General features: G+C 43.6%; 1 protein-coding gene across 1 annotated transcript; it reads right to left on the reverse strand.

Moving 5' to 3' along the window:
* Positions 1–4,140: 4,140 nt before the first annotated feature.
* On the reverse strand, positions 4,141–24,209 carry TBL2 (transducin beta like 2). Its single transcript, XM_040423599.1, has 7 exons — positions 24,055–24,209; positions 22,631–22,758; positions 13,481–13,665; positions 11,801–11,946; positions 9,626–9,752; positions 6,032–6,184; positions 4,141–4,669 (listed from the first exon to the last, which is right to left on the reverse strand). Exons 1-7 carry the CDS (start codon positions 24,155–24,157, stop codon positions 4,219–4,221), a joined length of 1,293 nt encoding a protein of 430 aa, XP_040279533.1. The 5' UTR covers positions 24,158–24,209; the 3' UTR covers positions 4,141–4,218.
* Positions 24,210–26,172: the final 1,963 nt, after the last annotated feature.

Here is a 26,172-nt window from a genome sequence, read left to right on the forward strand (position 1 = left end):
ATATTTATCTCACCCAGCATGGGTATATGTAAAATGACACCCCAAAACACATTGCCCCACTTCTCCTGAGTACGGCAATACCACATGTGTGACACTTTTTTGCAGCCTAGGTGCGCAAAGGGGCCCAAATTCCTTTTAGGAGGGCATTTTTAGACATTTGGATTCCAGACGACTTCTCACGCTTTAGGGCCCCTAAAATGCCAGGGTAGTATAAATACCCCACATATGACCCCATTTTGGAAAGAAGACACTCCAAGGTATTCCGTGAGGGGCATGGCGAGTTCATAGAAGTTTTTTTTTTTTGGCACAAGTTAGCGGAAATTTTTTTTTTTTTTTTTTTCTCTCACAAAGTCTCCGTTTCCGCTAACTTGTGACAAAAAGTTCAGTCTTTCATGGACTCAATATGCCCCTCAGCGAATACCTTGGGGTGTCTTCTTTCCGAAATGGGGTCATTTGTGGGGTGCGTTTACTGTGCTGGCAAGGCTAAATTGTGAGCAACCCTGTAAAGCCTAAAGGTACTCGTTGGACTTTCAGCCCCTTTAAGCACCTAGGCTGCAAAAAAGTGTCACACATGTGGTATCGCCGTAATCAGGAAAAGTAGGGCAATGTTTTTTGGGGTGTATTTTTACATATACCCATGCTGGGTGAGAGAAATCTCTCTGTAAATGACAACTTTTTAATTTTTTTTTTTATACAAAGTTGTCAATTTACAGAGATATTCCTCTCACCCAGCATGGGTATATGTAAAAATACACCCCAAAACACATTGCCCTACTTCTCCTGAGTACGGCGATACCACATGTGTGACACTTTTTTGCAGCCGAGGTGCGCAAAGGGGCCCAAATTCCAATGAGAATCTTTACGATTTCACAGGGCATTTTTTACGCATTTGGATTCCAAACTACTTCTCACGCTTTAGGTCCCCTAAAATGCCAGGGCAGTATAAATACTCAACAAGTGACCCCATTTTGGAAAGAAGACACCCCAATGAATTCCATGAGGGGCATGGCGAGTTCCTAGAATATATATTTTTTTTCTCTTACAAAGTCTCAAATTCCACTAACTTGTGACAAAAAATAAAATTTTACATGAACTCGCCATGCCCCTCACGAAATACCTTGGGGTGTCTGCTTTCCGAAATGGGGTCACTTGTGGGATATTTATACTGCCCTGGCATTTAAGGGGACCTAAAGCGTGAGAAGTAGTTTGGAATATAAATGTCTAAAAAATTTTATGCATTTGGATTCCGTGAGGGGTATTGCGAGTTCATGTGAGATTGCGGATCCGCAAAACACATACGGACGTCTGAATGGAGCCTTACAGGGGGGTGATCAATGACAGGGGGGTGATCAGGGAGTCTAATATGGGGTGATCACCCCCCTGTCAGGCTCCATTCAGACATCCGTATGTGTTTTGTGGATCCGCAAAACACATACGGACGTCTGAATGGAGTCTTACAGGGGGGTGATCAATGACAGGGGGTGATCAGGGAGTCTATATGGGGTGATCAGGGGTTAATAAGTGACGGGGGGGGGGGGGGGGGGGGGGGGGGGGGGGGGGGGGGGGTGTAGTGTAGTGGTGTTTGTTGCTACTTTACAGAGCTGCCTGTGTCCTATGGTGGTCGATCCAAGCAAAAGGGACCACTAGAGGACCAGGTAGCCGGTATATTAGACGCTGTTATCAAAACAGCGTCTAATATACCTTTAAGGGGTTAAAAAAAATCGTATCTACAGCCTGCCAGCGAATGATCGCCGCTGGCAGGCTGCAGATCCACTCGATTACCTGCAGTTCCTGTGAACGCGCGCGCGTTCGCAGGAAATCTCGCGTCCCGCGAGATGACGCGCCGGCGCGTCCACTCGGAATAACAGGGCCGCCGCAAAGACGCAGGATTTTTTTAACCCCTTAAAAAGGCACGGCGGTCCTGTAGTGGTTAATACAGAAAAAAAAAAAAAAAAAAAAAACACATAAAAAAATAAATAATATATATATATATATATATATATATATATATATATATATATATATATATATATATATATATATATATATATATATATATATACACACACACACACTGCTCAAATAAATAAAGGGAACACTTAAACAACACAATGTAACTCCAAGTCAATCACACTTCTGTGAAATCAAACTGTCCACTTAGGAAGCAACACTGAGTGACAATCAATTTCACATGCTGTTGTGCAAATGGGATAGACAACAGGTGGAAATTATAGGCAATTAGCAAGACACCCCCAATAAAGGAGTGGTTCTGCAGGTGGTGACCACAGACCACTTCTCAGTTCCTATGCTTCCTGGCCGATGTTTTGGTCACTTTTGAATGCTGGCGGTGCTTTCACTCTAGTGGTAGCATGAGATGGAGTCTACAACCCACACAAGTGGCTCAGGTAGTGCAGCTTATTCAGGATGGCACATCAATGCGAGCTGTGGCAAGAAGGTTTGCTGTGTCTGTCAGCGTAGTGTCCAGAGCATGGAGGCGCTACCAGGAGACAAGTCAGTACATCAGGAGACGTGGAGGAGGCCGTAGGAGGGCAACAACCCAGCAGCAGGACCGCTACCTCTGCCTTTGTGCAAGGAGGAACAGGAGGAGCACTGCCAGAGCCCTGCAAAATGACCTCCAGCAGGCCACAAATGTGCATGTTTCTGCTCAGTCAGAAACAGACTCCATGAAGGCCCGACGTCCACAGGTGGGGGTTGTGCTTACAGCCCAACACCGCGCAGGACGTTTGGCATTTGCCAGAGAACACCAAGATTGGCAAATTCGCCACTGGAGTGGGGTGGCATTTCTTTGGAGGTCCGCATAGCCCTCCATGTGCTTGCCAGAGGTAGCCTGACTGCCATTAGGTACCGAGATGAGATCCTCAGACCCCTTGTGAGACCATATGCTGGTGCGGTTGGCCCTGGGTTCCTCCTAATGCTAGACCTCATGTGGCTGGAGTGTGTCAGCAGTTCCTGCAAGACGAAGGCATTGATGCTATGGACTGGCCCGCCCGTTCCCCAGACCTGAATCCAATTGAGCACATCTGGGACATAATGTCTCGCTCTATCCACCAACGTCATGTTGCACCACAGACTGTCCAGGAGTTGGCAGATGCTTTAGTCCAGGTCTGGGAGGAGTTCCCTCAGGAGACCGTCCGCCACCTCATCAGGAGCATGCACAGGCGCTGTAGGGAGATCATACAGGCACGTGGAGGCCACACACACTACTGAGCCTCATTTTGACTTGTTTTAAGGACATTACATCAAAGTTGGATCAGCCTGTAGTGTGTTTTTCCACTTTAATTTTGAGTGTGACTCCAAATCCAGACCTCCATGGGTTGAAAAATTTGATTTCCATTTTTACATTTTTGTGTGATTTTGTTGTCAGCACATTCAACTATGTAAAGAACAAAGTATTTCAGAAGAATATTTAATTAATTCAGATCTAGGATGTGTTATTTTTGTGTTCCCTTTATTTTTTTGAGCAGTATATATATATAAATAATTTTTTATTTTATTTTTTTCATTTTCTGAACTCCTTAACTTTTTTTTGTTCATAGTATAGAGCTGTGTAGGGGCTCATTTTTTGCGGGACGATCTTTAGTTTTTATTGATACCACTTTGGAGTGTGTGTGACTTTTTGATCACATTTTATTTATTTTTTCCATAGCAAATACATGATTGCTAAGAATGCGCCTCACTCAGGATCCGGGTACCTTAATTATAAACAATATTTCTCGGTGGTGCTGTTGGCCTTGGCTACCAATAGGTTCTAGTTTATAATTGTACATATCGGGGTCTATGGAAGCACTTCAGGTGACTGCATCTTCCATGCTTTCAGAATGGGTGAATGGCTTCAAGCCAATCAGTTCTCACTTCCAGAACCAGAAGACTGCCCGAATCAGTGGGACCACCGGCTTCATTTGTAACTGTGGCCGACAAAGGGTTTGTTCACCCAATGTCAGAGAAGCAACATTGGCTGCTCACTTTGGCGAAAGATGAGTATTTACTCGTAAAACATACATGCTGATTGGCTTGGCCTGCCAGCCAATTATGTATGTCAAGGACTGGTACTGTCTGTGGCATTTTAAGTCACTGCAACCACTTATACAGGGGAAAAACACTGGTAAGCCACATAATATAAAATTTCCTCAGAAACATTTTAATTTTACAAAGTGTAGTTGTTTTTGTATCAAAACAATTATAAAAACAGTCTCCATTCTACTGTTTGTATATAGCATCTAGTGCCTTTTGGGCATCCTTTATTTGTTGCTGTAGCCTGTCCTTTGTGCCCTTGGTATTGGCTTTCTTAAGCATTTCCTTCATGTCAGCAATGGCGGCTCGGTATCCGGCTGAATTATGAAAGACACGGATTACACGATCTCCAGTAGAGACCAAAAATCTGTTGTTGATATCAAATGCAAGGGCTGAGATCACGGCTGCGTGTACAGATTTGAATTCTTCCTCTACTGCCCCAGTCTGAGCGTTGTATACTGTGATATCACAGACACTGGCTATGGCAACTGTACGACCATCAGGAGACAATGCAATACGACAGGGCTCTTTGCCGGACCATTTTCCTGTTAACAGCAGGTAGGGGTCTTGTTGCTTTTTATACTCAACATCTGTTTTCCAGAGCTTCCATGTCCCATCTTTAGATATAGATGCCATTCTATGAAAAAAAAATATATATATATTTTTTTAACAAAATATTATAAATGCAAAACAAATAGCTAAAATACAAAATACGATTCATACAAAAGTTTTATTGGTACCATTTTGTCAGGCATACGCCATTTTGATCACTTAGTGTTGCATTTTTTGTGATGTAAGGTGACAAAAATGTCTTTACTTTATTTCTGTCCCACTCTGGGACTTCAACTTTTGAGGGTCTTTATTGTAATGCATTGCCCATTAGTGTATTACTCAGTGTAATACACTAACAGGTTGCCTAGGAGACCTAGCCTGGGGCTGGATCTCCTCGGCCCCCGTAGAAGGCAGGTCCCGATGCCATGCATGCCATTGGGCTGCTTTGTCACACATCGGGTCTCTGCCAGAGCAGCACGGGGACCCAATGGGCTCCTTCACCCGCCACATGCACCTTCAGCGCTGACTGCGGCATAGAAGGGGTTAATCCACCGGCATTGGCTTTTACAGCGATACCGGCGGATACAGCAGGGGCCCGGCTATCAGGGGCTGCCCGGCCCCTGCAGTGAGGGTCAGAGAAAAAATTTCTTGTGTAAAAGCTTTTTTTTTTTTTTTTACACTTAATTATACTTTACACAAGAGACAGCCCTGGTGGCCTTTGCCTGGTCCCAGACTGTCTCCATAGAGGTCACAGGTTCAAGGGGAATCCACCTTGTATAGATTCAATCAGATCTGACCACAGTATTAAAGACGAGGGAACTCTGATCCACTCAGCTGCGATGAGTATGGCTGTATAATGCTGGTGATCACAAGTCAATGTGTCTTTAAAATACACCTGGAAGCATTGAAGGGTTAATACACAAGGTTCAACATTCACAGAGCGTAAACACAGTAGATTTTATGAACCATGTACAATGCAGCCCTTTAAAAATTGATATATTGTCAATAGTGCATGCAAAGAAAAGACATCTTCATTCCCCTTAGTACATTGCTATTGCCTTGCCTGTAAGTGTTAAACTCTGCAATCAGTGAAAACCATGACAAATATGAGGCATGAAAGACTGAGGGATTAGACAAAAAAGTGGAAATAGGGAATGTGTGGGAAGAAGGGGAAGGCTGCCAACAGATCTACAGAGGTCTCTTCTCTAGAGAGTGGGGAAGTTTATGCACATCTCATCTGTAATGGTGACTGATTGATCTAAGGATTAAGCCAGGCTATATAAGAACTGGGATATCTGCAAAGTATAATTATCAGCACCCAGTACAGGTTCATTGTAGGCTGGGGGACAGGATGTACAGCTCCTGCATGTGGTGGATCACTGCTGGTAGTGCTTGTTCTCATATTTTGCTCCACTTCGTCCATCATATACACACAAGAAATACTGACCTGCTGGAATCATTGGAGAAAGCAAATCCACAAACACCCGCCGAGTGGCCTTTCAATTCAAATGCCCGGGAGACTTCCCGGAACTCCCCTGATTTACCAAAGCAGACCTCCCAAACCTTCACATCTGGCGTGAAACCACAGCTTGCTACAAACCTGTGAACAACAAAACATATGAAAATGTCAATGCTTCAAGTCTACATTTTATTCTGTTGATTTGGGGAGGGGGGGGGGGGGGGGGGGCCTGCATTTGTGGTATATTGTGCTAGTAAACTGCAAATCTATTTATTGCTATTCATTCTGAAGGGTTCCTTAAATAGTGAGGATAGGGGTGTATAGACCGAGATATATTTTAGCCCTTTTGTGATTTTTTTAAAAGTGTTTTAATACATTGCTTCTCCGTTTGTGTAACTTTAATAGTTTTTGTACATTATACTGAAATCGTTCCGTGGCCCCGCAAAAAAAATAGAACATACTCTATTCTTGTCCAAGGACACGAACAAGAATAGGCATTTCTATTATAGTGCCGGCCATGTGCAGTCCACAAAAAGGAGGAGATTTTTGTATAACACCAGTAAAATCTCTCTCGCTCTTCATTGGGGGACACAGGAACCGTGGGTATAGCTATGTCCTCTAGGAGGCGTTGATACTAGTAAAAGCTGTTAGCTTCTCCCCTGGCAGCTATACCCCCTCCAGCCTGGAGAGAGCTTCAGTTTTAGTAGAAGCAGTAGGAGAAGCAAGTAAACCAACGAAAAAACATGGAACATCAACCATGCCGAAAACCCAACGGGGTTCTAACCAGCAACAGCCACAACTGTGGTCGAACAACAATACTGGGTGGGTGCTGTGTCCCCCAATGAAGTGCGACAAAGAGATTTTACTGGTAAGTTATACAAAAATCTCCTTTTCTCACCCATATTCATTGGGGGACACAGGAACCGTGGGATGTCCGAAAGCAGTCCACAGGGAGGGAAAAACCACAGACGCATGGACGCAATCATCCCTGCAGGCATCTAAGAAACTGCCGCCTGCAAGACCATGTGGCCTAAGGCAGCGGCCGCCGATGCAAGTATGCACCTGGTAAAATCATGGGAATGTGTGTAAGGAGGACAAGTGATAAAAATCTTCTGGAGATCCCTGCAGAGCAGGGAGGTCTTGCCTCCTATTGACACTAGAAAAAACTGAAGCTCTCTCTCCAGGCTGGAGGGGGTATAGCTGCCAGGGGAGGAGCTAACAGCTTTTACTAGGGTCAAGGCCTCCTAGAGGACATAGCTATACCCACGGTTCCTGTGTCCCCCAATGAATATGGGCGAGAAATGCAGAACGCACATGGCGGGTGTCCGTGTTTTGCGGATCGCAAAACAGTTACGGACGTGTGAATGGACCCTAAAGGGAATCGGTCACCAGTTTTCTGCTGCTAGGTTCTAACAGCTCCAGCGCATGACAACCAGTCCCCATATTCATGAGCTCACGGCTCTCCCCGCTCAACTGCCTCTGACAGTTTTTCTTCCGTATGAATCAGTAGCAGGTGGGCGGGGAGAGCCAGGAGCTCATGAATATCAGGACTCATTGGGCATGCGCTCGAGCTGTTTAGCACAAGATTTTAGCAAAACGTGTGACACTAGGGAGGCTGATCACCGACGCGGCCTGCTATCGGCTTCTCCCCCCGTCGCTGGATGTTTTGGGAAGATGCTGTGGCGGCCATGCAGGAACAAGTATGCTCTAGAGGAGGGGCCCGGGCATTCTGGGGGTCATTATAGGGATTGGATAACTCCTTTAAACCCTCTGTGCACCTGGATGTAACTGACAGCCAAGGTGCCTGAGGAGTGAATAGAGCAGGCTCACAGACTGCACCTGCACCATACACAATGGATGCCAGCTGTCCTCAGATGCCATGGTCAATAGCAACTACAGCACCTGAGCAGTTAGACACAGGGAGACTGCTCCATCTGTCCTCCAAATGGCACCCCCGCAACACAATTGCGGGATGCTGATCAGTTGCTATAGCAGCTGCCATGTTACCGATCCTATTAGTCTGCCTCTGTAATAGAATTTTATCAAATTTGGTATTCACAAGTAGACAGTAAAAATTAGCTAACTTATAATATACATAAAAAAGAAGAAAAACAACAAACTTTTCACATATGAAAAAGATAAACATAATTGGCATCACCATAATTGGTAGTGTCCCTCGTCTCCCCCAAAAAAATTGAATAAAAATAAATAAAAAAAATCTAAAAGTTGCATATTCCTCAAATTTATATCAATAAAATCCACAGCTCGCCCAGCAAAAAATGAGCCCACACAATACCTCTGTCAAAGGAGGAAAAAAATAAATAAAATATATATATAGATATAGATATAGATATAGATATAGATATAGATATATAGATGAACCTGGTGGCACAAAATATTTTAAAGAAAAGGTTTTTCATTTTTTTTAAAGTAGTAAAAAATAATTAATCAATCTTGTATTGCTGTAATCGTAATGACCCACAGAAAAAGGACATTAGGGATGAGCAAATAGACTTCGGATGAAACATCCGAAGTCGATTCGCATAAAACTTTGTTCTAATATTGTACGGAGCAGGAGCTCTGTACAGTATTAGAATGTATTGGCTCCGATGAGCCGAAGTTATTGCTTCACGAAGTCTCGCGAGACTTCGCGCAATAACTTCACAAATTAATTTGTACTGTAAAAAAACAACATTTCCCGAACTCTGGCTCGGTTCCAAGTTTTTTATCCAAAGGCGATTCGCTCTTCCCTAGTCATCATGTCATTGTACTGTATAGTACACACCGTATATGCCAAACCCAAACAACAATGGCTGAGTACAGTTTGTATCTCATTCACCCAACAAAATTCTTCTACACCTTTGCAATACATAAATTGTGCCACTGAAATTACAACTAGTCCATTAGAAAAACAAGCCCTCAATCGGCTATATTAACGGAAAAATAAAAAGGTTATAGTCCTTAGAAGGTGAGGAGGAAAAAAACGGAAATGTAATTTTTATAAAACTGGCTGCGTCGTGAAAAGTGTTAAGCATATAGACAAGCCTTAGGCCCCTTTCACACGAGCGAGTTTTCCGCGCGGGTGCAATGCGTGACGTGAACACATAGCACCTGCACTGAATCCTGACCCATTCATTTCAATCGGTCTGTGTACAGGTGTTTTTTTCAAGCATCAGTTCGTGAAAAAACGCAGCATGTTCTATATTCCGCGTTTACGCAGCCCTGCCCTCATAGAAGTGAATGATGCTTCAGTGAAAAACGCATTGCATCCGGAAGCAAATGTGAATGCAATGCGTTTTTCACTGATGGTTGCTAAGAGATGTTGTTTGTAAACCTTCAGTTTTTTATGACGCGCGTGAAAAACGCATCAAAACGCATTGCACCAGCGTGATAAAAACTGAACAACTGAATACAATTTAGACAAAACTGAATGAACTTGCTTGCAAAACGGTGCAAGTTTCACTGAACGCATTCGGACCTAATCAGTCACGCTCGTGTGAAAGGGGCCTGACATTTGTAAATGATATGAAAACAATAAATAAGAGACAACTGAGGAGTTGAAATAAAAGCGGGGACTGTTACCTCCCACAAGGTGACACACTAGCGTAGGAATTTGCAACCTGGTTGGTATTGATAGTTGCCAGTACATCACCCTTCCGATTCCAAATCAAAATAGTGGTATCATTTGATGCAGTCATAATAAACTTCCCTGTATAAAGAAAAGCAGAGACACAGAATAATAAATATGCTAAACAAAAAAAAAAAAAAAAAAAGAGAAGATTAACCACTTCCCGACAGGGGATTTGACATTTATCCATACTAGGCTGCCCTACTGCGCAGCCTAGCATCAGAGAACATAGTGCGCCCTGCTGTCCGTGCGCTCATGTTCCCTCAGCAGCACAGGGGAGAAGGAGTCACTCTCTCCCTCCCACCTGGGCCGCTGCGGCCAATAAGAAGAGAGAGGGGCGGGCGCACTGCGCCACCAATGATAGTTAACCTTTAATACAGGAGGCAGGTGGCGGCAGCAGAATCACATAGCCGGCACCCTGCCTCTGACAGGGAGCTGCGATCAGCGGCAGTTAACCCCTCAGGTGCGGCACCTGAGGGGTTAACTGTCGCTGATCTGCTGCCGACACCCGCCTCCTGTATTAAAGATTAATTATCATTGGTGGCGCCCCTCCCTCAACCCCCCCCCCCCCCCAGTATTAAAATCATAGGTGGCAGTGGCCACAGGGTCCCCTCTCTGCTCCTCCTCATTGCCAGCAGCTTCTGATCGGAGCCCCAGCTGTGTAATCCTGGGGCTCCGATCGGTTACTATGGCAACCAGGACCATACTGAAGCCCCGGCTGCCATGGTAACATCCCTGCTGCTGTGTGTACTATGCACAGGGCAGCAGGGAGAGTGTGAAGTCCTATTCACCCTAAGGCTGGGTTCACACTTGAGCGTTTTACAGCGCGTTTGAACGCGCTGAAAAACGCCCTACGCTAAAAAAAAAGTTCTTGAGCTTCTTTGGGGCGTTTTGTCGCGCGTTTGCGGCCATAGGACACTGCTGTCAATCACACAAATACGCGCGTTGACTATGGACAAAAACGCGCATATCAAATACGCTCAAGTGTGAACCCAGCCTAATAGAGCTCTATCAGGGTGAATAGGACAAGGGATGAAAAGATCCCATGTTCTAGCCCCTAAGGGGCTAATAGTTATTAAATAAAAAGTAAATTATTTTTTTTATATATTTGAAGTATAAATCATCCCCTTTCCCAATTTTACATATAAGATATATAAAATAAATAAATAAATAAATTGTCCTTTTTAAATGCGGAATGCACGTGGCTTTTTTGGTGTTTTTCTTTCCGCGTGGTATCGAGTATCGCAATACTTTTTTATGGTATCGAAATCGAATCAAAATTTGGGTATCGCAACAACCCTACTGTGATCAACTGCACCCATGGCATCTAGCGGGAGGGCTGCTCCCGGTGACCGAGCGTCCCCCTTCTGAATATGTCATGCTAAAGTTTCTATTAAGCTCCAGTAAGCCATTTTATTCTATGGTAGAAGAAATCTAATGATTGCAAGTCCCTTAGAGGGGCTGAAATAAAGAAAATTGTATTTTTCGGACTAAAAGATGCACTTTTCCCCCGCAAAAGTGAGGAAAATGGCAGTGCGTCTTATAGTCTGAATACTAATGACCAGTGGTTTTCTTCCGGGCCCCGCTCTGCACAGCGTAAAGACATAGTGCACATGGGCGTGCATATGACCTGACACTGTGCAACATCAAGTCACAGTGCTGTGCTGTCCGGAGCAAGCAAGGTACCGGTAAGTTTATTTCTTTTTTTTATGCCTGATATGTGGTCGGATGGGTGTCTGATCAGATGCTGATGGAGGCTGCGGTGGGGGATGGGCTGTTCCGAGGTCTGATAAATGTTTTATTTATTTATTTTTCCTTAATTTTCCTCCTCTAAATCCTAGGTGCATTTTATATATTGCTGCACAACCCCTTTAAGATACACTGGAGCAGATATACTAAGACTGGTGTTACAAATCCCAGTCTTAGTATAAAGTCCACTGGTGCAGAATGCGCCAGTTTTATTAATCTGGCAAATTTCCAGGCAGCCAGAAGTTGCTATGAACTGGCATACATTTAAACTATCATTTAAGCCAGATTCTGGTATAAACTATAATAATGTAAATCTTTTGGGCTGCAGAGGCCCCACCCCTCCCACCAAGCCCCACCCCGTTTTCTTGTCTTCCACACACCTGTTTCTGCAATTCCAATATTAATGACAATGGCTTTATGATGTTTTTGGAAGTCTTCATGAGCAGAGAAGATGAACGCATCGTCTTTCTTGGTCATTTTAAACACTCGGATTGTATCTCCATTTGCTAAGAATACAATAAAGGTTCTTAAAAGGAAGAGAAAGACCATTAGTATTCCTTCTGCGCTGCATCATATCAAAATGGTTTGAAATCGTAATAAAATCATCTGTGTGTAAGGCTAGTTCACACTAGCACTTGTACATCCGGCAGTGAACAGCTTGCCAAAACTCTCTGTATTCCGGCATTGCCAGCGTCAACGCTGTAGCTTCTGGCAATGCCAGAACACAGAGAGATCCAGGTGGAACAGCCTGCCGGATGTACAAGCGCTAGTGTAAAACTAGCCTAAGTTAGGCTCTATTCACAACCGCATCAGAGACATATAGCACTTTTTTCCACTCAAAGTCCCACATCCCGGTCCCCACTATAAGTCTATGGGATCCATCAAGCTCAGATGGTGCTCGTTGTGCGACAATTTAACTCAAGATGCAGATGCCCCCAAAGCCTCATAGGTATAGCATTTGGAACATTATCACTAGATTTCCATTTTGAGGAAAGTCATTAAAAAAAGATATTCGAAAACTGATGCACAAAGGGTATAAAAAGCTGCAGAATTAGGCCTCATCCACACAAACGTATTTTCTTTCCGTGTCAGTTCACTTTTTTTGTGGACCGTATATGTCCGTTCCGCAAAAAAAATAGAGCATGTCCTGTTATTGTCCGCATTACGGACAAGGATAGTACTGTTCTATTAAGGGCCAGCTGTTCCGTTCTGCAAAATATGGAATGCACACAGACGTCATTCGTATTTTTTGCGGATCGCAAAATACATACAGTCGTCTGCATGAGGCCTTATCGAGAGAAAACACTTTATACACAAAAAAAAAACACCTTCAACCTCCAAATGTACTGCATTCACACACAGAAGAGATAGAACACCAAAAGGGGTTTCATGTAAATAGCAGGAACTAGGGCTGCAGTAAACGATAATTTAAGCAATCGGTATTCTATTGATTATTTTTTACGATTAATCTAATAAAAACCTTCTTAAAATAATGTATTTCTTTATAAAAATGTCCCCCTTTCCCAGTGCCTCCTATGGCATCCACCATGTGCCCCACTCCCCCAGTGCCATCAGATCAGCAGCCCTTCCATGCCATGTTCCCCAGTGCCCCCATGATGGCACCGCCATCAGCCCCTCCAACCAGATTTCCATGATGTCCCCCCCCCCCTTCCCCAGTGCCTCCATACCTTCCACCATGTCCCCCACATGTGCCAAATCACAGATGCCCCCCATTAACCCCTCTCCCTCCACCAATAACATTATACATGCCAAACCACAGGTGCCCCCATTTCCCCATGCCAAATCACAGGTGCCACCTCCTGGTAATGTACACCGGGACCTTCCACAGCCCCTAAGTGTGAACCTGTTTACCTAGAATCAAGAGCTCTCTCGGTACTTCCCATCTAGAGGACAGGAAATCTGAATTGCGGTATGGTGGGAGTGTGAACCATTTTATCTCCTCAGGTTTCCTGTCCTTGACGGCAGGTGCTACTGGCATGGGTACTGTCATGGGTGAGGGGAAAAATCCACGGTGATGAAGCAAAAAGTGGAGATTTTACCTGCAGTCAGGACTGAAGCGGACATAGGTAGCGTGGTCTAGGTCCACATTGGCTCTCATACATCGGTGCTCCTTTTCAAGGAAGTCCTTAGTACTCCATATCCTGACAGTCCTATCATCCGAACAAGAAGCCAAATATTTACCGTTACTGCTAAAATCCAGACAGGTTATGGATCCACTATGAGCCTGGAGGAAACATTCAAGAACGAGCACATCAATTATTAAGCCGTGATCACTACAGAACAGCCTGGAAATAAGGCTGGGTCCTGAGGCAGCCACACAGCCAGGACACAATGGCCCACATTCATAAAGCAGTGGGCGCCACTTTTTAGCTTGCAAAGAAGAGAAAAAGTTTAAGCCAGATATTTACCTAAAATGGGCCAAATATTGGCATAGAACTACACCAGCTCATGCGCGCATAGATTTCATTTAGGTAAAAATGGGCCAAATTTATTATGAAGCATGCAGCTTTTAATAAATTTAGCACACATCGATCCAACTACTCACTTTACTGAGACTGGCAAAAAAAAAGGGGCCAATGGGCTTGTAGTCGCATGAAAATGTGGTGGTTATGAAGCAGACTTTTTTCCGCACCAAATTCCACAACAAAGTACCGTACAATACACATCAATGGGGTTTTCAAAACTCAATTCGCTCTGTCTGTATGGATTTGAAAGCGTACCTAAACTTTTATTTTATCTGCGGAGGCGGAGACCAGACCCAGCTGGAGCTCTTGGCGATTTCTCTCCACCCAGAGCTGGATTAATAGGTGTGGGGTGAGATCAATGACGCTGCAGCAGTGTCAGCTGTAAGACGATTTACTATTATCACCTATATTACTGAATTATATATAAAAAAAATAAATTAACTAAAAATAAAAATGTATGCCTTAACCCCTTAAAGACACAGCCTTATTTCACCTTAAGGACCAGGCCATTTTTTTGCAAATCTGACCAGTGTCACTTTAAGTGCTGATAACTTTAAAACGCTTTGACTTATCCAGGCCATTCTGAAATAGTTTTTTCGTCACATATTGTACTTCATGACACTGGTAAAATGAAGTCCAAAATTTTTTTTCCTTTTGCATAAAAAAAATACCAAATTTACCAAAAATTTTGAAAAATTTGCAAATTTCAAAGTTTCAGTTTTTCTACTTCTGTAATACCCCCAAAAATTGTGATGACTTTACATTCCCCATATGTCTACTTCATGTTTGAATTATTTTGGAAATGATATTTTATTTTTTGGGGATATTACAAGGCTTAGAAGTTTAGAAGCAAATCTTGAAATTTTTCAGAAATTTACAAAAACCCAACTTTTAGGGACCACTACAGGTCTGAAGTCACTTTGCGAGGCTTACATAATAGAAACCACCCAAACATGACCCCATTCTATAAACTACACCCCTCAAGGTATTCAAAACTGATTTTACAAACTTCGTTAACCCTTTAGGTGTTGCACAAGAGAGTTAGTGGCAAATGGGGATGAAATTTGAGAATTTCATTTTTTTGCCCAATTTTCCATTTTAACCCATTTTTTCCAATAACAAAGCAAGGGTTAACAGCCAAACAAGACTATCTTTATTGCCCTGACTCTGCCGTTTACAGAAACACCCCATATGTGGCCGTTAACTACTGTACGGCCACACAGCTGGGCGTAGAGTGAAAAGGTGCGCCGTTTGGTTTTGGGAAGCCAGATTTTGCTGGACTGGTTTTTTGACACCATGTCCCATTTGAAGCCCCCCTGATGCACCCCTAGAGTATAAACTCCATAAAAGTGACCCCAACTAAGAAACTACACCCCTCAAGGTATTCAAAACTGATTTTACAAACTTTGTTAACCCTTTAGGTGTTGCACAAGATTTAATGGAAAATATAGATACAATTTCAAAATTTCACTTTTTTGGCAGATTTTCCATTTTAATATTTTTTTTCCAGTTACAAAGCAAGGGTTAACAGCCAAACAAAACTCATTATTTATTGCCCTGAAACTGTAGTTTACAGAAACACCCCATATGTGGTCGTAAAACTGCTGTATGGGCACACGGCAGGGCACAGAAGGAAAGGAATGCCATACGGTTTTTGGAAGGCAGATTTTGCTGGACTGTTTTTTTGACACCATGTCCCATTTGAAGCCCCCCTGATGCACCCCTAGAGTAGAAACTCCAAAAAAGTGTCCCCATTTTAGAAACTACGGGATAGGGTGGCAGTTTTTTTGGTACTAGTTTAGGGTACATATGATTTTTGGTTGCTCTATATTACACTTTTTGTGCGGCAAGGTAACAAGAAATAGCTTTTTTGGCACCGTTTTTTTTTTTTTTTGTTATTTACAACATTCATCTGACAGGTTAGATCATGTGGTAATTTTATAGAGCAGGTTGTCACGGACACGGCGATACCTAATATGTATACAATTTTTTTTATTTATGTAAGTTTTACACAATGATTTCATTTTTAAAACAAAAAAAAAGGTTGTGTCTCCATAATCTAAGAGCCATAGTTTTTTCAGTTTTTTTGGCGATTATCTTAAGTAGGGTCTCATTTTTTGCGGGATGAGATGACGGTTTGATTGGCACTATTTTGGGGTGCATATGACTTTTTGATTGCTTGCTATTACACTTTTTATAACGCAAGATGACAAAAAAAATTGGCTTTTTTTACACCGTTTTTATTTTTTTACGGTGGTCATCTGAGGGGTTAGGTCATGTGATATTTTTATAGAGCAGGTCGATACGGACGCGGCGATACCTTAATATGTATACCTTTTTTTATTTATGTAAGTTTTACAATGATTTCATTTTTGAAACAAAAAAAAATCATGTTTTAGTGTTTCCATAGTCTAAGAGCCATAGTTTTTCAGTTTTTGGGCGATTATCTTGGGTAGGGTATGATTTTTGCGGGATGAGATGACGGATTGATTGTTACAATTTTGGCGTACATGCAACTTTTTTGATCACTTTTATTACCTTTTTTGGGAAGTAAGGTGGGCAAAATTTCAATTTCATCATAATTTTTTATTTTTATGGCGTTCACCGTTCGGGTAAAGCAGTGCTTCTCAATTATTTTCTGTCATGGCCCCCCCCCCCCAGGAAGAAGAAAACATTTCGCGCCCCCTGCGCGACTGTAAATAGTATCATTTGTCTATAAAATTGTTATAGTACACCTTATTATTGGTATCCTCCTGCGGTGTGCTTTGTACCCCTTCCACTCCTGCATTCCTGCTATTATGCCCTTTTTTATCTAGGTTACCTTCAGGGCTTAGTTTACCTGCAGAGCGTCTTTTTGCACCTTCCCCCTCCTCCTTTTGATCCAAGGTACTGCCTTCTAGTTCGTATACTTTTTCCTCCTCCATCCCCTGGTTACTATTTCTTTTCCCCTTTTCAGTTTTATTATCAGATTTTGTGTTTGTCCTACCTCCTCTCCTTGACCCCTGCTCTTTATGTTCTTTCTGTGCTTCAGCTCTTGTTTTCCCACCTGGTGATGCTGCGGATGTATCTTTGCGACTCTGCCTTGATGACATGCCGGCGTCCTGCTCTTTCTCCTCTGTGAGTGGCACTAGGAACCGGCGTATTGATTCCTGTATGTCTCCACGGGTCTTCTGCATGTGTCACGTGGTCCTCCGCGTCGGGCTGCTACTGGGGCTGCACTGGGACAATCTCCAGTGATCGCGCCGCGCTGCTCCCTCTCTCCAGCGGTAGAGTTGCTAGGCAACCGACGCCGTGTGGGATGCCGCTTGCGAGTGAGTCGGATAATCCGATCTGGACATCCAATATGACAGTGTTTGCCGAGGTCAAACGAGCCCCCCTTTACGGAGCCTCGCGCCCCACTATTTGAGAAGCACTGGGGTAAAGTAACATGACCGTTTTATAGATCAGGTCGTAACGGACGCGGCGATACCTAACATGTGTAGGGAATTTTATTTTTTTAATTTTTAATTAGTGATAAATGTGTTTTTTGATTTTTACTTTTTTTTCACTTTTTTTTTGACCCAGACCCACTTGGTTCTTGAAGATCCAGTGGGTCTGATGTCTGTATAATACAGTACAGTACACCATATAGTGTTTTGTACTGTATTTTACTTACACTTTGTCTCAACAGATCTATGCCTTTAGCACAGATCTGTTCAGCACCATGGACAGCAGGATGCCTGAGGCGGCGTCCTGTTGCCATGGGAACCTTCCCCGTCTGCTCAGTAGTGGCCAAAACTGCGCAGATGGGGAAGGGTAAGCAGGGGGGCTGTCTGGGGGCTCTCTCCCTCTCCATCGGGGGGCTGCAAAGGCACAGCAGCCCCCCGATGGGAGAGGGAGGGAGCTTCCTGAGCTGTTAACCTTTTCCATACACGGGACCCGCCCGCGCATTTAGCCGAGGTGCCTGCACCTTGTCCCGATCACAGCCGGCTGGACGGCAGTGATCGGAACAACACATGACGTACCGGTACGTCATGTGTCCTTAAGGACTCGGGAAACATGCCGTACCGATACGTCATGTGTCCTTAAGGGGTTAAAGCAGGGGTGCACAACCTCCGGCCCGGGGACAACATGCGGCCCTCTATACCATTCTGTGCGGCCCCCCAACCATCTGCTAGCAGACATGTATGTCTATGTCTTGTGGCTGCTCACATGTATTTTTCATCTATTCTCCCATTAGAGTACTAGAAGTGTAACTAGACATTAAAGGGGTTATCCCATCTTAGACAATGGGGGCATATCGCTAAGATATGCCCCCATTGTCTGATAGGTGCGGGTCCTACCTCTGGGACTCGCAACTACAAGGAGAACGGAGCGGAGAAACTTGAGGAGGGCACCCTGCGCATGTGCAGCCGCCCTCCATTCATTTCTATGGAGCCGTCGAAAATAGCAGAGCGCTGGCTCGGCTATTTCCGTCGCCCCCATAGAAATGAATGGGAGCGGTGCGCTCCTATTCACTTCAATGGGAGAGGCGGGGAGCTGCGCCTGGTGGTGGACAGACCCCGGGAAACCCGGGGTCCTCCAGCCACAACTCTCCCCAGCTCCGTTCTCCTTGTAGGTGCGGGTCGCAGAGGTGGGACTCGCACCTATGAGACAATGGGGGCATATCCTAGTGATATGCCCCCATTGTCTAAGATGGGATAACCCCTTTAATGATATATACTGTACATACAATGTGCCAGTGTTTCAGATGGCAATTCCGCTTTAAATTTTATTTTCGGCCCTTAGAATTGGTTCAGTCTGACAATGTGGCCCCCAACCAGAAAAGGTTGTGCACTCCCTGTAAAGGGAAAGTGTCACTGAAATGTTTTTCTGCCAGGTAAAACCAAATAGCGACACATATCATATGCCTGTTTTTTTATTTTCTGATTGCAAATTTTTTTAATTCTATTTTCTAAACAGGATTATGGCGACGGCCATCTTGCCTGAGCTGTTCTATACATTTAGAAATATGCTTTGGAACAGCCGCAGGGGCCATACACACTATGGACAGAAGGGGACTTCATTGACTTCTATGGGAGGGTTTTCTAGGCATGCTGTGTGACCTGTGCAGAGGTCAGGATTGAGCTGATAAGCTTTGACAATCACCTATTGCGAATGGTGGATCCGGAGTTGTGGCCGGTGCGGGAGGGATCGCGATCCCCCGCCCGCCTCCTCTTTAAAATTCGTTGGTGGCCAGTGGGTATACCAGGGTGTCAGCACATTGCTGACACCCTGGTATAAATGGCTGACATCTGTGCAGATGTCAGCCGTTTAACCCTTTCCATACCGCGGTCCGTACGGACCGCCATATGGAAAAAGTTAACAATAAGAGGGAGCTCCCTCCCTCTCCCATCGGGGGGCTGCAGTGCCTTTGCAGCCCCCGATGGAGAGGGAGAGAGCTCCCAGACAGCCCCGTCCTTACCCTTCCCCCGTCTGCGAAGTTCTGGCCACTACTGAGCAGACGGGGAAGGTTCCCATGGCAACAGGACGCCGTCTCAGGCATCCTGCTGTCCATGGTGCTGAACAGATCTGTGGTAAAGGCAGAGATATGTTCAGACAAAGTGTAAGTAAAATACAGTACAAAACACTATATAGTGTACTGTACTGTATTATACAGACATCAGACCCACTGGATCTTCAAGAACCAAGTGGGTCTGGGTCAATTATTTTTATTTTTTTTAAAAAGTGAAAAAAAAAAAGTGAAAAAAAAAAAAACAACACACACACACACACACACACACATTTATCACTGATTAAAAATGAAAAAAAAAAAAAATTCCCTACACATGTTTGGCATCGCCGCGTCCGTAACGACCTGATCTATAAAACGGTCATGTTACTTTCCCCGCACGGTGAACGCCATAAAAATAAAAACTATTAGGAAATTGGAATTTTGCCCACCTTACTTCCCAAAAAAGGTAATAAAAGTGAGCAAAAAAGTCGCATGTACACAAAATAGTACCAATCAAACAGTCATCTCATCCCGCAAAAATCATACCCTACCCAAGATAATCGCCCAAAAACTGAAAAAACTATGGCTCTTAGACCATGGAAACACTAAAACATAATTTTTTTTGTTTCAAAAATGAAATCATTGTGTAAAACTTAAATAAATTTAAAAAAAGTATACATATTAGGTATCGCCGCGTCCGTATCGACCGGCTCTATAAAAATATCACATGACCTAACCCCTCAGGTGACCACCGTAAAAAAATTAAAACGGTGTAAAAAAAGCCCTTTTTTGTCATCTTACGTCACAAAAAGTGTAATCGCAAGCGATCAAAAAGTCATATGCACCCCAAAATAGTGCCAATCAAACCGTCATCTCATCCCGCAAAAAATGAGACCCTACTTAAGATAATCGCCCAAAAACTGAAAAAAACTATGGCTCTTAGACTATGGAGACACAAACATTTTTTTTGTTTTAAAAATGAAATCATTGTGTAAAACTTACATAAATAAAAAAAATTGTATACATATTAGGTATCGCCGCGTCCGTGACAACCTGCTCTATAAAATTACCACATGATCTAACCTGTCAGATGATTGTTGTAAATAACAAAACAAAAAAAGTGCCAAAAAATCAATGTAATATAGAGCAACCAAAAATCATATGTACCCTAAACTAGTACCAACAAAACTGCCACCCTATCCCGTAGTTTCTAAAATGGGGTCACTTTTTGGGAGTTTCTACTCTGGGGGTGCATCGGGGGGCTTCAAATGGGACATGGTGTCAAAAAAACCAGTCCAGCAAAATCTGCCTTCCAAAAACTGTATGGCATTCCTTTCCTTCTGCACCCTGCCGCGTGCCCGTACAGCGGTTTACGACCACATATGGAGTGTTTCTGTAAACTACAGAATCAGGGCCATAATTAATGAGTTTTGTTTGGCTGTTAACCCTTGCTTTGTAACTGGAAAAAAAATATTAAAATGGAAAATCTGCCAAAAAAGTGAAATTTTGAAATTGTATCTATATTTTCCATTAAATCTTGTGCAACACCTAAAGGGTTAACAAAGTTTGTAAAATCAGTTTTGAATACCTTGAGGGGTGTAGTTTCTTAGTTGGGGTCACTTTTATGGAGTTTCTACTCTAGGGGTGCATCAGGGGGGCTTCAAATGGGACATGGTGTCAAAAAACCAGTCCAGCAAAATCTGGCTTCCAAAAACCATATGGCGCACCTTTCCCTCTACGCCCCACTGTGTGCCCGTACAGTAGTTTACGGCCCCATCTGGGGTGTTTCTGTAAACGGCAGAGTCAGGGCAATAAAGATACAGTCTTGTTTGGCTGTTAACCCTTGCTTTGTTAGTGGAAAAAATGGGTTAAAATGGAAAATTAAGCAAAAAAATTAAATTCTCAAATTTCTAATTTCATCCCTATTTGCCAATAACTCTTGTGCAACACCTAAAGGGTTAACGAAGTTTGTAAAATCAGTTTTGAATACCTTGAGGGGTGTAGTTTATAGAATGGGGTCATTTTTGGGCGGTTTCTATTATGTAAGCCTCGCAAAGTGACTTCAGACCTGTAGTGGTCCCTAAAAATTGGGTTTTTTTTTTGCTTCTAAACTTCTAAGCCTTGTAACATCCCCAAAAAATAAAATATCATTCCCAAAATGCTACAAACATGAAGTAGGCATATGGGGAATGTAAAGTCATCACAATTTTTGGGGGTATTACTATGTATTACAGAAGTAGAGAAACTGAAACTTTGAAATTTGCAAATTTTTCAAAATTTTTTGTAAATCTGGTATTTTTTTATGCAAAAAAATTAACTTTTTTGACCCAATTTTAGCAGTGTCATGAAGTACAATATGTGACGAAAAAACTCTCTCAGAACAGCCTGGGTAAGTCAAAGCATTTTAAAGTTATCAGCACTTAAAGTGACACTGGTCAGATTTGCAAAAAATGGCCAAGTCCTTAAGGTGAAATAGGGCTGAGTCCTCAAGGGGTTAAAACAAGAACATTTGTATACTGCTACTTTTAATAAATGAATATCAAATATAACAATCAATTGAAGATAACATTTTTCTGTAAATTTCTCTAAAAGTAACCATAAATACACATTAAAGGGTTTATCCGGGAAAAGATATTGACGGCCTATCCTCAGGCTAGTTCATCAATATCAGATCTGAGGGGGTCCGACACCTGCCGATCAGCTGTCAGAAGAGGTTGGACACTCTGCGAGCGCAGCGCCGTTTTCCTATACCAGTAACGTCACCGTACATTGGTCACATGGCCTAGTCAAGTCAATGTGGCTGAACTGCAATACAAAGCACTGCCACTACACAATGTACGGCGCCGTGCTTGGAAAGCTGCCGCAGCTTCCTGAGACAGCTGATTGGCGGGGGTACCAGGACCCGGACCTCTGCCGATGTGATAATGATAAACTATCCTGAGGATATGTCATCATTAACCCTTTAAAGTAATGTTGGTCCTGACAATGTGTATGGGGCGTGCCATTATTGGAGATGTCAGGGAAGAAAAGGATCCGGATGCTGGATTTTAACATGGCCGATCTATACGCTGAAGCCAGAGGTGTCTGCCAGCAGCTTACTCTCCCCAGTGCAAAACACATGCCCACTCTTTCATGCTTCTTTCCTTCACGTGTCCGAGTGTGCAAGTATTTATAGCCCGAGTAAAATGAGCCGTTCACCCACATAAAAGGGAAACAAAGAAGAGAATTATTTTAATAATTTATGAGGATACCTTGAGAGCAGATGCCAGCAGCGGGTGGGAGAAGGTGTGGGGCTGAGCTTTCTCTTTCCGTGGCCTCTGCGGTTTCTGTTTCTTTGCCGGCTGCTTCTCAGGGACTGGTTTACCGTTTGCTTGCTCAGCTAAGGGTGCAAAAAATTGTCAACTTATTCACCACAATTCACCGGTTTTTGAAAGAAAATTTTTAAAACTGTGCATTTACTGTTAGGCCACTTTCACACAGTCAAGCATTTTGAAACAGTATTTATAAGGCCCCATACACATAACCGCATTTTGCGGTCTGCAAAATACGAATACCGGCCGTGTTGCATTCGCAGTCTATGGGGCCCGTGGGCTCCGTTATGTGCCGAATCAGTCCTTTCCGGTTTCCTGCCCCGTTCACGTAAAGGCTGAACGGTTGTGTGAACGAGCCCTAAGGGAAAGATCTGCACCTGTTCTGTGATTTTGACCTACAAATCACTGAAGTGTGAACGAGGCCTTACAGTGTTAGAGCCTAATTAGTCTGGGTCCAAATTTTTCTGGCAGCATTTTATGCAAGTAACGTCATCTGCTCCGGCTGGAACGAGTGAGGATTAATTAATGCACTCTGGGCTCAGTTTAAAGAGATTGCCTCAAAAAAAGAGAGAGTTAACCCCTTTCAGAATACAATCCGAGGATCTCTAATAAAATGTAGCATTACATGTCCTTGCCGTACAAGGACGGCTGGGATTCCCAAGACTAGTTCACAGAGAGGGGTCACAAATTGGTGATGTCATTATACCCTAATAAATCATATGGACTGTGGTGGTCTTCACGAGATAACCCTTTACGCTCTGTTCTTTTCTGTGTCAGGGCTTCTGTTTCTGCCAAACCTTTTTATACCATAAGCAAGTGCCAGCATAATGGATATGAATTACTTCAATGGAGATGTACCGTAAGCGTTTCTGTAGCATAGACCAAGCTCATGGAAATGAACCACGCGCCCCTCAGACCTAGATCTGGAACTCTAACCAGGGTGGAGAGGTGACTCCTGCTATCAAGGACTAAGCGCTGGGTAAGCGCTGCGCATGCGATTCTTTATTCACCCAGATATGTGCTGATGTGTAGCATCACTGCCAAATGCTGTATTGGGTTCCACTGGTGCCCAGCTCGTTTGTATGATCTGGTCTACTACCAGCAGGCTCTTATTGCTACATACACCATCAGATCGTCCAAGAAAGGTCCTGGGGTTGGAGCTCAGGTCCCAAATAGGCTGGTATCATTTTTAAAGAGAGATGGTGCATAATGTGCAGGACAAGTCATGTACATTGTATCTGAAGCCAGGACACGACATGCAGCAGCAGGAGCAAGCAGTACATGGGAAGCTGCAGCACGGCTTCCCATGCCCTCATTTGCCCTTCTGCCCCATGGTACCCATTATACCCTCTGCTCACACTCACCACTTGGCTCGGCGCCCTCCTTTGCCTTTCTGCCCCATAGAGTCAGCAGCACGACTATCCCTCCCAGCAGCACAGTCACCGCGACTAGCGCCACCACCTCCATGTCCACGGCTCGCTCGTCCAAATGTGCAGCCACGTCACTTCATAGGAGCGCGAGCGCTGGTTGTAGTTTTTTTTTTTTTTCCTTCCTTCCACCGTAACTTTATTGTACAGGAGACACGGCAGCAAAACAAAAATTCCGTAATTTCCGGCGGCCGTGCGGTGAAAAGACAGCATGTGAGGAAGTAAGGAAAGAATGAGACACCATACATTTTATTATTATTATTTTTTACAGACAGGACGAAATATTTGAATATTTTTTGCAGCTGTGAATGGGACACAGAGGAAAAGAGAAACACAGAGGGGGAGATTTATTAAACTGGTGTAAATGAGAACTGGCTTAGTTGCCCATAGCAACCAATCAGATTCCACCTTTCAGTTTTCACAGCTCCTTTGGAAAATGGAAGGAGGAATCTGATTGGTTGCTATGGGCAACTAAGCCAGTTCTGCTTTACACCAGTTTGATAAATCCCCCCAGAGTGTACACTGAACAGCAGCTGAGTGCAGGCAGTCACTGGGCAGGTGCATGGAGTTTGTAGCGGTTTCCTCCTGTTAGGTTAGGGCTATACGGTGACATTTATAGTAATAATAGTCAATGGTGTCACTGTGTCATGCTGCGACCAGGTTGGATTTTTTTTGCGACTGTCGCTTTGCAGTCGCAGCATGACGCAGTGTGACTCCTTTTGATTAGCATTATAAAAAATGTTGCACAATACGTCGCAATGAGTGTTGAGCGAACTTGTGGTTTAAGTTTGGGGTCTAAAGTTCCGCTTCGGGTTATCGAAGAATCCCGATATGGATTCCAAATTCCGTTGTGGTCCGTGGTAGTGGAATCAATAACTTAAAACACAAGTTCGCTCAACACTAGTCGCAATGTAGTTGTACCCCTTTAGTCGCCGTGTAGCCCTAAGATATGGAAGCCAAAGTCAGGAGTGAATTAAAAAAAGAAAAGTCGTATCTGTCCTCCATACTTTATCTCCTTTTATCATCCACTACTGATTTTGGCTTCCACAGCTGAATGCAGAAACCCGACGGTTAATTTGGACTGGTGAGCACTGCCGACCCCGAGCAGCTTTCCGAGCACTGTGCCGTACATTGTATAGCGGCTGTGCTTGGTATTACAGTTCAGCCCCGTTCACTTCACGTCGGACCCCCGATCTGATATTGATGACCTATGCTGAGGATAGGTCTTCAATATAAATTCCCAGATAACACCTTTAAAAAGGGGTTGTCTCACTTCAGCAAATGGCATTTATCATGTACAGAAAGTTAATACCAGACACTTACGTATTGTGATTGTCTATATTGCCTCCTTTCCTGGCCGGATTCATTTTTCCATCACATTATACATATCCAGGATTTATGACCACCCTGCAATCCATCAGTGGTGGTCGCGCTTGCACACTATAGGAAAAAGTGCCGGCCTCTCTGGTGCACATAGACCGGCACTTTTTCCTATACCACCGCAGCTGGATTGCAGGATGGTCATAACCATCGATACGAGCAGTGTATAATGTGCTGGAAAACGGAAATTAAGCCAGCAAATTTTTTTTTTAGCAGATCCTTTGTAATAATGCGCTTCCTTGTCTGCAAAATGGACAAGAATAGGACATGTTCTCTTTTTTCTGTGGGGCTACAGAACGGACATACAGATGCGGAGGGCACACTGTGCTGTCCGCACTATTGAAATCAATAGGTCAGTTTCCTGTCTACAAAAAATGCAGACCAAAAATACAGTTGTGTGAATGGAACCTAAAAAACAGCAGTGATGGTGATGGACCATGTGATTGGAGCATGAGATCTGACGTCACCAAAGGTCCTTTAGCCCACAACTCATCAGTAAACTCAACTCAAAGGTCCTTTAGCCCACAACTCAAGTAAAGAAGAGACCGGGAACTTCGAGATCAAGAGGAGAAGGTGAGTTAATGAGTTTATTTTTTTAAACCCCTCCAGCCCTATTGTACTATGTATTCTGTATTCAGAATGCTATTATTTTCCCTTATAACCATGTTATAAGGG

This window comes from Bufo bufo, chromosome 3 (genome assembly GCF_905171765.1).
Source record: "Bufo bufo chromosome 3, aBufBuf1.1, whole genome shotgun sequence".
NCBI classification, from domain to species: domain Eukaryota; kingdom Metazoa; phylum Chordata; class Amphibia; order Anura; family Bufonidae; genus Bufo; species Bufo bufo.

Coding starts and splice junctions, on each gene's coding strand:
- TBL2 (XM_040423599.1), bottom strand. CDS start 24,157: ATGGAGGTGGTGGCGCTAGTCGCGGTGACTGTGCTGCTGGGAGGGATA. Junction 13,666..22,630: donor TGCTGGCATCTGCTCTCAAG/GTATCCTCATAA, acceptor TGTTTCCTCCAG/GCTCATAGTGGATCCATAAC. Junction 9,753..11,800: donor TATTGGAATTGCAGAAACAG/GTGTGTGGAAGA, acceptor TTCTTTATACAG/GGAAGTTTATTATGACTGCA.